The sequence below is a fragment of the Xiphophorus couchianus genome, chromosome 2 (genome assembly GCF_001444195.1).
Source record: "Xiphophorus couchianus chromosome 2, X_couchianus-1.0, whole genome shotgun sequence".
NCBI lineage: Eukaryota > Metazoa > Chordata > Actinopteri > Cyprinodontiformes > Poeciliidae > Xiphophorus > Xiphophorus couchianus.
The window spans coordinates 2,958,804-2,970,534 of NC_040229.1; the positions used below are offsets into that span (position 1 = coordinate 2,958,804).

At 42.0% G+C, this 11,731-nt stretch overlaps 3 protein-coding genes across 5 annotated transcripts in view; 2 read left to right on the forward strand and 1 right to left on the reverse strand.

Annotated features, from left to right (window-relative positions):
• The first annotated feature begins 93 nt into the window (after window positions 1-93).
• fam234a (family with sequence similarity 234 member A) lies at window positions 94-8,105 on the forward strand. The gene is made up of 12 exons (XM_028034952.1): window positions 94-248; window positions 1,432-1,724; window positions 2,459-2,569; window positions 2,642-2,824; window positions 3,897-4,021; window positions 4,096-4,228; window positions 5,150-5,282; window positions 5,349-5,489; window positions 5,582-5,669; window positions 5,751-5,903; window positions 5,973-6,075; window positions 6,678-8,105. Exons 2-12 carry the CDS (start codon window positions 1,466-1,468, stop codon window positions 6,890-6,892), a joined length of 1,644 nt encoding a protein of 547 aa, XP_027890753.1. The 5' UTR covers window positions 94-248; window positions 1,432-1,465; the 3' UTR covers window positions 6,893-8,105.
• katnip (katanin interacting protein) overlaps window positions 6,096-11,731 on the reverse strand; it is a 31,831-nt gene continuing 26,195 nt past the window's right edge. Inside the window, exon 30 of one of the 3 annotated variants that reach the window (XR_003597680.1) lies at window positions 6,096-6,114. The gene's annotated coding sequence lies outside the window, so the exon portion shown is untranslated. Of the gene's footprint in view, window positions 6,115-9,200; window positions 9,656-10,881; window positions 11,071-11,731 lie in introns of those variants that run through there. The other 2 variants (XR_003597679.1, XR_003597678.1) reach the window with 2 other exon arrangements.
• On the forward strand, window positions 10,145-11,683 carry cox6b1 (cytochrome c oxidase subunit 6B1). The gene is made up of 4 exons (XM_028034998.1): window positions 10,145-10,354; window positions 10,922-11,027; window positions 11,172-11,272; window positions 11,473-11,683. The coding sequence occupies exons 2-4, from the start codon at window positions 10,922-10,924 to the stop codon at window positions 11,524-11,526; spliced, it is 261 nt and encodes an 86-aa protein (XP_027890799.1). The 5' UTR covers window positions 10,145-10,354; the 3' UTR covers window positions 11,527-11,683.

Consider the following 11,731-nt stretch of genomic DNA (forward strand, 5'->3'; position numbering starts at 1 on the left):
ACTCCGATAGGTTTTTTAAAAAAGGTTACATTTAATTTTAGATGGAATTGTCGTGGAAAAACGATATTCTCATTGTTTTATGTCTTTATTGTTGGTAGAAAGTATAAATATTTCATATAGTAAAACCTGTCAGACACAGGAAAGGTAAAAACAGACATTCACGTTCTGCTTATCTCTGATTAGTTTGCGCAGATCTGGGCAGCTGCAGAACAGAACCAGTGACCGACGAAGATCGGTTGAAAGTTGACGTAAGAAAAACTCCTTTTAATTCCGCTTTTTTATTGTTTTAGCTGAAATAATACGTGTTTGTAGCAAAGATGCCGATCTTGCTGTTGTGTGGATTTAACATTTGCTGAACATCTTGTGTTGGCAAAGAACCTTCTCCTGTTTTTGAACTAATTTCGCGAACTTATTTGCCCAGTAAATACTAAATCTTTAATTTTATTTAAACAAATTTGAGTTGGGAGATGTCTGTGTCCAGGGGAGGGTTTAATTTTCGTATCATGAAGCTGTCCCTGGTTTAACTGGCAGTAAATAACCTGAGGCCACAGTGACTAACTGGGCGTGTTGTTCTGGTTGAAGATGGCAGGTTCTGCTGGGGTGTTTTGTTTGTTTCTGGAACCAGTTCTGTCTAAATGGGCTCAGATCCACAAAGGTTGATACAGCAAAGAGAACCGGACCGGCTAGGCCGAAATTATTCACACCACTCAAACATTTTCCAGACTCTGTCTCTTTAAAACAACAAACTGGTAAAAATGAGGAAAATGAAAATGTTTACAATGAATAATTTGTGGTTTGTATTCAGCCTCACAGAAACAAACATTTTCACCAAATCTTTGCAAAACAGCTCATTAGTGATCCTCACCACAGGTTCTCAATTAGATTTATGTCCAGACTTCAACTAGGCCATACTAACTGATGGCTGTGGGTTGGAAAGGAGCTCCTGTAGCAATCTGTATTACAGAGAACCCTTAGAAGCCTCTGACTGAAGATACTCTATGAAGACAGTCTTGTGAAGATGATGTTCATAAACCAGAACCTGCTTCTTCATCAGCTCGTTTAAGCAATCTATAAAAAGTAAATAATGCTAGCTTTAGCAGTTCTTACTGAGCTTTTTAATGTAATCATAATATTTTCACAAAAGAATATTCTTTTTTTTGGGTAAATTTTTTTGTATAAAAATAATCTCTGAGTCATGTTGCTGTTGTTGTTCAGAAATAACAGGTTTAGTTAAACTGAAAGTTAGGGTCGTAAAGGTTGTTGACCTTTAACCTAATCCATCCCATAATAACCTCTAGCAGGTTTTCTTGACATCCATCCATCTTCCCCTAACATGATGCTGCCACCACCATGTTTTTAAAACGTTTAGTCTGTGTGAGAGTTTGAGCGTTTCCTCCTGGTTTTCCGTTCTGACGCCGCTTCCTGTTTCAGCTCTGCAGGCTGGTGATGCTGTGAAGACGCCGCGATGGAGACCGCAGACCAGGCCACCGAGGGCTCCCCTCTGAAGCCGGCGGGAGACGGGTCGGAGCCGGCCGCGGCTCCGGCAGAACTGCAGAAGAAGAGCTGCAAGGGGGGATTCTCCAGGATGAGCCACTGGAGGACGGCGGTGTTCTTCCTCTCCCTCTTCCTCTGCCTCACCGTGGTCTTCGCCTTCTCCTTCATCATCCCCTGCCCTGAGCGGCCGCAGTACAACCTGAACTGGAGCCGAGATTTCTCCGACGCAGGCGAGTAGCGGCGCTGCAGGCAGGCAGATTATTCTAATCAATTATTCTAGACTGTTATGATTAATTAATCTGATGATCGATTATTCGGACGATTAATTGATTATTCTGAACATTAACTGACTGTTCTGATGGTTAATTTATGTAACAATTAATTGATTATAATGACAATCCATTACCCAGACAATTAATCAGATTAAAAAATTGCCACATCCTGTTTTTTCTACTTTATATCAAAAATTTTTCATACAATATTAGAAATGCATTAAAATATACAAATGTATATTTTCAACCTTTACTCCAGTTCTTCTTATATAAGAAAATGAACATTTTACTTCCTAAAACACAGAAGCAAAATCCCTTTAGTGAACGTTTGATGGTTGGATTCTGCAGCTAAAAGCATCAACATGAGAAGTTCAGGCATCAGAACAGCGGATGGCTGACATGGGGATTATTTCCTGGATTAACTGAGTGATGATTGGATAAAATAGGATTTTTTTTAGCTAAAACTGAGAAGTTCAGACATTATTTTCTGGTTCGAACAAAGAAGGTTTTTTGTTTTATCTTAAATGCAAAATGTTGATATTTTTGTGCAGCTTTGGCTCCATTACTGATCTGAATGTGTTGTTATTTCAGCGTACGACTTTTACTCCAGTGAAAAATTAAGCCATTACTAAATTAGTTAACGATTCAATGATTGATTAATCGTTTGCTAACCGCCGTCTCTCCTCTCACAGTGACCTACGACTTCCTGGCTGTTGAGCAGGCGAACAGCGACAAGGTGATGGATGTCCTGATCGTCATCAGAAGCCCAGAAAGTTCTCCAAACAAGTCGTGTTCTGACGAAGGTGGAGTCGCGTTCGGCCGGCGTCTCACTGCAGCCGAGGTTGGTAGTTTGATTCTCAGAGTCTGTCTTCCAGGCCTGACTTCGCCGTGTCTGTTCCTGCTGGCGCTGGACGGGACCAAAGGAGAGACGCTGTGGGAGCGGCCGCTGGGGGGCGAGCTGAACTGGGCCCAGTGCGGCCTGCAGACTGGGACCAGTTCATCCTGGCACTGCCTGCTGTCCCATTCTGACAACCTGACCGCCGTCGACAAACACAGCGGTCAGCCAAGCTAATTATCTATCAAAACAGAAAAGTCTCCTCTGTTAGAGCCACTAAGAAGAAAACCTTTACCATCTTTTACCTGTAGATATTTAATTTTCAGAAATTAGGAGTGGGGCTTAAAAGATTAATCCTGATTAATCGATTATTAGAATAACCATAAATTAATGTAGTAATCGATTAATCGTTATCTGGAGTATTCAGACTAAAAATCAGGCCATTTTACTGAAAGAACATCATGATGAAGCTAAAACTGAAGAAAAAATCTCAATATTTTTCCATTTTTAAGCTGTTTTAATGAGAAAAGATTTGAGGTATCAGAATGTGTCGATCTTAGATTTCAGAATCGTTTCAAAGTCCTGATGTTGAAAATTTGATGCTGATGTGTTAAAAGATGAAATATTTCCTCATCTGTAAAAGTTATAACAAAGTATAACTCAACAAACCTCAGTTTAATTTTTCTTTAGGAGTTGTGATAAAATTATTACTTTATTTTTGTAACACTACGACTTTATTCTGAAAATATTAACTCGACCCGACGCAGTGAAGCCTGACTGTCTGCAGGCAGAGGAGGAAAAATGATCCTCAAGTAAAAGTAGCACTACTGCAACATATTTTTACTCAAGTAAAATAAAACGTATGCTGAGTAACTGATCAAATTATCAATCATTTAATATTGAAAAATTTCATCATCAGACGGAGCAAAATATGAAGTTAAGTGGAAATGTTGGTATTTTAAGGATGAAAAGGACAATAATTGATATAAATATCCAAAAATAACAAAATCAGGCAAAGAAAATGTTTCCAGATGAATTTCTTTCAATTAAAAATTCATGAAATGTAAACTGAGAAAGGAAGCATAGACACAGAAACTGAGTTTGTTTTTCATTCAGTGGACAGAAAATCCAGAAATTTTACTTAAGAAAGAGAAGAAATACTTCATAATGAAAGTGAAAAGTACAGCGCAGTAAAAATACTCCTAAAAGTACTTTTTTAAAAATTATTTTTTAAAGTTACTCTGGTTAATGTAACTGAGTAAATGTAACTAGTTACTACCCAGTTCTGGTTCCAGGTGCGGTGTTCTGGCAGCAGCCTCGGCCCTCGGTTCTGTCCGTCTCCCTGCCCGTCCTCAGTGTCCCGGATCTGGACGGGGACCGGGTCGGTGATGTGGTTCTGGTCCTGCTCAATGGCACACAGGTAGACCGGTCGCTGCGTCACGGTGGTTCTGATCCGACCCGTCAGATTTAACCACTTCCTGTCCAAACCTGCAGACGCAGCTGGTGCTGCTCTCCGGGCGGACGGGGGATCGGATGGGGTCGGAGGTCATCGTCGGCGGCGGCGCCACGCGGAGCCACCTGCTGCACCGAACCAAAGGCGGATCGTACTACGTGCTGCTGCAGAGAGGTTGGTAGCTCAAATCTCGTCCGACCCGGATCAGAGTGAATGTAGCGACTAAAACTAACAAAGACTGAAACTGAGAAAACATTTTCATTAAAGGAAATGTATAAAAACCATAAAACTATTGTGTTGCCCTTCTAGATATTTGAAAAGTGATAAATTATTTTTAAAACGACTGAACAGGCGGGTTTCAGGTTTTATTCTCCAGTTTTCTAAAAGTTTTAAATTCAAACTCAGAAAAACTTTATTCATCAAAAACATCAATTAAATGTCGTCATATTTCATATTCAAATATCTTCAGTCACTGTGGGCGATGATGTTGTGAGCAGGAAGGATCTCCAGTAGCAGTCAGTCATGCAGCGAACTTAAGAAGCCTCTGACTGAAGACTGTTGCCGTATCTCTAGTCTGAGGACTACATGCTAACAGCTAACATGTTCTGGATGGAACCAAATTGTTTTAGCTACATCTGCTAATCCTCCTCATTTACTTTTGATACGCAGAAAATAACATTTAAAAATCTAAAATTTGACATTTGGAATTTTATTTAATTTTTTTGCTAGAAAATTTCTGATATAAATCTGAAAATGTCTGAGTTTAGGGTCATAGTTCAGGTGCTGTTTAGCTTTTGAGATGCTAATCAGATGCTCCCGGCTGTAAAAACAATATTATGTTGCCACGGTTACGCTTCGTAACGCTCCAAAAGGAAAGAGCAGAAATCCTTCTGACTGCTCAGCATCCAGAAACAGAACAAAATGGTGAAAAGTTGGTTTCTATGCAGATGATGATGATGTCGGCCCAAATTCTTGGCCAGAAGCAGCAAAGAGCTGCGTTCTGTCTGGACCTCGCTCAGAGTATCGTAATGTAGCCGTTGGGCCCTGGAAGCAGCAGGGTTGGCGGTGTGAAGCTAACCTGAGCTCGTTCCGCAGCCTCCGGCGTGTTCGGGTTGCCTCTCTGGGAGATCGCCACCAGAGCCAAACCGGGTCTGGGTCCGGATCTGAAGCGGGACAAACACCTGGAGAAAACGGCCAGCAACACAACGGGCCTGGTGCCCATCTATCTGTAAGAGCCAGCCTGCGTTACCCAGCATGCATCAGGTGTTCTGGGGTCTCATGTCTCCATTTGCAGATCGGAGGCCAGACGTTTGCTGAGGACCAAAGACTGGGATGATTCCTCTGACCTGCTGGTTGTTTCTAGAAGAGAGGTGGCGCTAGTGGACGGACTTTCCTTGAAGCAACGATGGAGATTCAACAGCAGCTCCACTGGGGGGTCCGACGGCCTGTCTATGTCTATATATCTATATCTGTCGCTGTCTAGCTCTCTCTTGATGCTTCTCTCTCTCCGTCTCTCTCCTCCTCCAGTTTTCCGTCCTTCGGTCATTTCAACAGAGACGAAGTTCTTGATCTCGTGATTGAAGTTGAAGATGATGATGTCAGAAACTCCACTAAGGTGAGTCATCGTCATCTTCATCATCAGACCTTCCTCCCCCATGTCGACCCGTTTCCACCCTCGGGCCCCTCTGTCCTGCAGGTCGCCATCTTGGACGGAGGGACCGGTGGTCTGCTGTGGGAGGAGCAGCTGCAGCCCGGCGCCGGCCCCCCCCGACTCGACGCCGTCCACACCACCAACTCGGTGTCCGTCTTCATGTTCTGGGGCCTGATTGGGTCCGGGTCCAACTCATCGGTAGGTTCTGCTTGTGTCGGCCGGCGTCCGGCCCGGAGCCGCCGCTCAGCCCGGTTCTGCTCTCTGCAGGAGTCGCCTGGCGGTTCCCCGCGCTCCTACATGCTGCACCCGCTCTACCCCGACGTCCTGCTGGAGCTCAGCCACGGCGTGGAGCGCATCGTCGCCTTCAGAGGTAAAACCAGGCGGAGGCAGCATCATGCTGGGGGCGGGGCTAAGCCAGGAAACCCAACCACATTATGGGATGGATTAGATCAGAGCAGATTCAACATGGAGGTCACAAGAATCTCAGTAATCACATTCTTTTAATTTAAAGTTACGTCTTTAAATCTACATTTAACAGAAAAAAGAAACAAATTTATGCCAGAAAAACAGGAAATTTCTGAGATTCTAGTCAAAAATGTTTGACTTTTGAAACTGAGGAATTTTCCAAAGGTAATAAAAAAATAGATCTTTTTAAAAGAGTTTTAAGTCAAAAATTCTCTAAAAATATCTTGATAAAAAATTTCTAGATAAACAAACATGGAAAGTTTCAAGTTAAAAAATTGACTTTTGAAACTCATAAAACATCTGTGTTTTTTTTCTATGCAAGTGGGTGACTGAATACAAACACTCCACACTTTTCAGATTGTTGCTGTAAAATATTTTGAAAACTGAGAATCATTTCCTTTGGAACTTCCTGTTGGTCTGTCCTAAAATCCAGATGAAATACTGTGAGGGTTAAAAAGTGAAAAAGTTGAGCAGCGTTTTGTGGAACCGTTCTCCCGTCTTTTCCAGCCACTCTGATGGAGCGCGGTCGCCACGCCGCCTACTTCCTGCTGACGGGGCCGGAGGCGGGCGAGGCGGGCGGCACCGTGGTTCTCACCAAGCGGAAGCTGAAGCAGGACGTCCCGTTATGCAGCGTCCGCCACATCAGGACCAGCCAGCAGACGCACACCGACGCCGAAGTCCGGGAAGCGTTCAACCGACTGCGCTTCAGCAGCGACTGGTGAAACATGGCCGCCGACTGGCGAAACATGGCTGCCATGCTGCGACTGTTCCTCACTACAAAGCCAAAGCTCTTACTTTTTCACAAGCCAAAGAAAGTCCTTCCTGCTTTACTTTAACTGGAAAGATTCTTCCCGACACCTGGACAGGTGAAGGTGACGTTACTATGACGACGTATTACGGCCATTAGAGATAAAAAAAAAATCATTTCATTTCAGAAATTTTGAAGAGAGTACTTCAAACTTTTGAAAAGTTAAAAATATGCTCAATCACATGTTTTAATTTAAAGGTACGTCTTTAAATCTACATTTAACATAGAAAAAGGAACAAATTTCTAAGGTTCATTTCAAGATTAACCTTAGAAATTTTCTAGAAAGAAAGTTGGAAATGTCTGAATTTGACGTTTCTGGAAAAAGCTCAAATTTTGTAGAAAGAAAACTTTGCAATTTCTGAGTTTCAAAAGTTTAACATTTTTCACTTTTTAAAGTCATAAATGTCCACCTTTTTTCTACAAAATTTCTGAGATTAAACTTTTTCTTTTTAGAAAATTTTACTTTTTAAGCTAAAATTTTCATGTTTTTTTTTCTAGAAAATTTCTGAGCTTAATCTAGAAGTTTGAGGGTTTTTTCTAGAGATTTGCTCATTTTTTCTGTCCATCCTGTCCCTGACCCGCGGCCGTACGGCCAATCAGAAACCTTGAAAAGCTGCTGCCGGTACAGAAACCCGCTGAAACTCGCCCGCTGCATTAACTGAACCAGATCTGATCGAAGCTCTGTGCATCTTTGTGTCGTTTTTTGCCTTAAAGGAAACATTTCAGCCTTTAAACTCTTTAATTTTTTGCGACTCAGCAGGAAACGGAGCGACTGGTTCTGATGCAGACCAGAACCAAACCAACACTAACAAACACTTAAATGTTGTGAATTTGCTGTCAGTTTAGACATAAATGTTATGTATTGAATCCAAGATGCTGGAAGTTTTAAGATCTGCAGGACTAGAGCTAAAACTTTATGAATCAGTTATGAAATATTACACTGTGGTTCTTTAGATCTGCTGTCTGGTTTCAGAAGTTTTTCTCCTCATAAAGGGAGGAAACAGAAACACTTGGTTGTAGATTTTCTTGCTTTAATAGATTGAACGTTTGGAGTTGACATTTTATTTGATGAAATGTTTGGATTGAATAAATTACTTTTTTAAATAAAGACTTTAGTTTGAAATGTGGAACTGTGTTTTTGTTTCTTTAATAAGAAGAGACACCAGAACCAACAATCCAGATCAGATAAAAGGTTTCTGATAGGTATTTTCCTTTCGAACCTAAATAAAAGAAAGAACCACAGACAACGTATATGAATTTTATGTAGAGCTTTTGCAAAAGGAGAAGGCTCTGAGAACCTTTTCTCCGAGGAATCCACAGAGCATTCTGGGCTGCCCTCACAACGGCTCCTGTTTTTATTGTCAAAGAAGGACAGGCAAGGGGGCAGTCAGGAAAACAACAGAGGTCGTAAAGCTTCTAACCCAAACATCTAACAACCCAGGTCCAGATGTGATATCTGATCAAAGGTCTGAGCCCGGTTCAAATCTCGGTCAGTACTGTCAAGAAAACAAAATACGACTGTTCACAGGTGGTTACTAAATTAGGAGGTGTTCTTGTAAAAGGATTTAAGGTCTGAGAAACTCAGTGTTATCTATTTCTCATAAAGTTGAACAGACAGTAGTGACCTCCAGGTCAATTAAAGAAGAGAACATTTTAAACAGAAAATCACAAAGATCTATAGACTTAATGTGAACTAGAGTAAGAAAATAAAATGATAATACCAAAAAATCTCTAACAGTTTCTATCAGAGCAACCTGGACTTTCTGTGTTAAAAATAAAAAACAACCAAATTCATTAATACAGAAATACCTAATATTTTTGTATTAAATATCTTTTTGCTGGTTAGTGTAGCTGCTTTGCCACTCTGTTTACATCAAGCAGGTTGTGGATGTGTTGGGAAAGAAAATTCCCACCGGACCGGACCGGACCGGACCGCAGCAATTAAAGGGAAAAAACGTCCACAGGAAACAGAAACTAGACAAGACAGGAAGTGGCTGTTTTTTGTTATAATTGGTTCCATGAGAGCTCAGAAATGATTGGATGTTTCCTTTTTTGTGTGTTTTTAACAGTTTCAGATGTTTTCTTTATTGACCCGTCTACAATAAAGTTGTTACAAATCTCAGTCTAAGATTTTTTTTCCTAATTTTTAAATTAGAAAAAAATTCTATTTTTTTTTCTAAAAAGTTTTAGATGAATTTCAAAATTTGAGTTTTTTCGTTTTTGCAGAAATGTGTTCATTTTTTTCTATCTATAATGGCCCATCCATGTATAATAAGCTTCAGACATGAAACTTCAGAACATTTCTGAATCGCTCCCAGAGCATCCGGTTTTTGTGATTTATCTTTAAGAAATGAGACTCTTCTGACAGCTGAGACATCTTAACTTCATCAAAAGTTGTTGAACTATAAATATTCGGATGTGAAATATTTACAAATGTCAGTTCAGCGATTATCAAAAATAGAAAGCAAGAAACTGGGCAGCTCTGTGGTTCACATCTTAATATGGGAAACTTTCCAGACAGGACACAACAGAAGGTCCTAAAGAAAACTCCAGTCCTCGTTCCGAAGACAAAGCGCCTGCGCGGCTTACATGTCGACAGAGGGGTGTGTCACCACGTAGAGACTGACGTAAAGACGTAGACGCGCTCTCTCGGCGCGCTGTTGGAAGCGCTCCGTCGCTATAGTGAGAAGAACACAACCAACACAGACATGACACGTTCATTATCAGCGTCGTTACTCCAGTTTTATTTTATGCTTTATTCTGACCTCGGTGTGGAAAATATCCCGGCAGCCTGTTCATCCCAACGAGCGCGTGTACATTACACCTGTAATTTCACTCAGATCGCGCTCTGCCATCACGTGCAAAATGTCATAAAGATCCAGTAAAACGCGGAGTTTTCTGCACGTCCGCACGACGTGTCAGCAGGCGAAGCTACGTTTGTTCCCCCTTTGATTACAATGAATATCTGTAGGCTGAATGCCAAACGAAACACGTTTTCGCCTAAAAACTCAACTGTTAATTTCTGTTAATAATTAACAGTAACTGTATGAGAATGTACTTTCACTTTATGTTTTTCTGTTAGACACTACTTTAAACGCAATAAAAACCTCCCCCTGCTCCCTGATAGGGGGTTAAGGTTCTCCAGGATCTCCTCTACCGTCCTCGGACCTGCGTACAGGAAGTCTAAACTTCAGACTCGCTCAGTTTGTCATTTCAATGTGACCTGAACAATCCGCCATATCGTAATAACAGCACTGCACGGATACGTTTCTCCGAACCGAAGCGCACGCGCTTCGCGCTCTTTGCCCGTCAGTGAGGAAGCACGCGCCCCGAACCGTCCGCTGTAAAGACTCTGAGCTCTCGCAGCATCTAAAAGGTAATCTTCACCTTCATGGCGTCTCTAAGCGTTTAAACGGGCTTCCTAAAGAAGGACTGAGGCGTGTTTCAGGCGGGGAACCACCTTAGCTGCCGGTGTTGAACATTGTTTGGTCTCCAGGCTGTTTACGAGGTTTAAAGAAGGCCAACAATAAAAAAAAATACACCGACAAGCCGAACCTGGTTATGCGGAAAAGAAGCTCCTTTAGCAGAGAGGAAATACCTCTGCGCCCGGGAGGAGTAGGGCAGTAATGTCGTTTGAGTCACAATATATGGAGGCTAAGCAACCAGCTGGTTTCGGTTTGTTAGTGTTTTTTCCGTGAATGAGGAACCGGAGTTCGGTGCCGCATTGGTGAACAGCTCCGGGTGCCGCATGCGACACCCCGAAAACAATTCCCTGCGTTACCAGAACCGGGCTTTCAGTGCGAACATTCCGGAACAGAACCGAGGAAATGTTTCCTTTATGTAGTTCACATAAAGTGTCTACGCCACTGCCGGTGGCTAAATGAAGGTACACCAGTTAGTCAGTTTTCATTGATATTGATTGTTTTATTGATGATTATTAAAGATGGCTGAGGACATTAAGGCCAAACTGGACCAATACCGAACCGCTCCCTTTGATGCCCGATTCCCGAACCAGAACCAGACGAGGAACTGCTGGTCCAACTACCTGGGTAAGGATACTCCTCAAGGTCACAGCACCACTGGCTAGTTTACCTGACGAAGCAATAAGTCAGTTTTAAAGTCGGTTTATTTTCTGTCAGGGTGATTTTAAAATGTGTACATTTGGATTTTTCCCCCATTTTCTCTGATTCCAGACTATCACCGCTGCCAGAAAGCTCTGAATGCTAAAGGAGTAGACACCACCCCCTGTGAGTGGTACAGGAGGGTCTACAAATCCCTGTGCCCCATCGGCTGGGTAAATAGATTCAATACTTTCACTAATAACTTTACTTTTTCAAATAAAACAATATTTTATTCCTGAAGACAGACAGACTGAGCATCTTAATGAGCCGCCAGGTTTGGTCAGATGTGCTGAATTTCGCCTGGAAATGTCAGTAAATATCAGAGTGGATGAAAATCCTTCTAATTGTTTTCCTGTGAACTTTGACCCTTCAGATTGAGAAATGGGACGGGCAGAGAGACGACGGGTCGTTTCCAGGGAAGATCTGAGGATGTAACTCTGTTAGCTGAATGTTTGTAAAAGCGGCGCCTGGTCGTCACTTTTCCACTACGACCACTCTGCTCAGCAACTTGAAACTGAATGGTCATTCCTTACAAAAACCATTAAATGTACCGCAGATTCTGCATTAAAATGTCTCAGGATATATTTATGGAGTTCCAGTGTCTACTGAGTGCTTTCCCTCTAATAACGGCA

Bases quoted from the DNA above. Each gene is read 5' to 3' on its own strand.
- fam234a (XM_028034952.1), top strand. From the start codon at position 1,466: ATGGAGACCGCAGACCAGGCCACCGAGGGCTCCCCTCTGAAGCCGGCG. The intron at 2,570-2,641 runs GTGGAGTCGCGT...TCTGTCTTCCAG, and splicing joins CAAGTCGTGTTCTGACGAAG to GCCTGACTTCGCCGTGTCTG. The intron at 6,076-6,677 runs GTAAAACCAGGC...CGTCTTTTCCAG, and splicing joins GCGCATCGTCGCCTTCAGAG to CCACTCTGATGGAGCGCGGT.
- cox6b1 (XM_028034998.1), top strand. From the start codon at position 10,922: ATGGCTGAGGACATTAAGGCCAAACTGGACCAATACCGAACCGCTCCC. The intron at 11,028-11,171 runs GTAAGGATACTC...CTCTGATTCCAG, and splicing joins CTGCTGGTCCAACTACCTGG to ACTATCACCGCTGCCAGAAA. The intron at 11,273-11,472 runs GTAAATAGATTC...TTGACCCTTCAG, and splicing joins CCCTGTGCCCCATCGGCTGG to ATTGAGAAATGGGACGGGCA.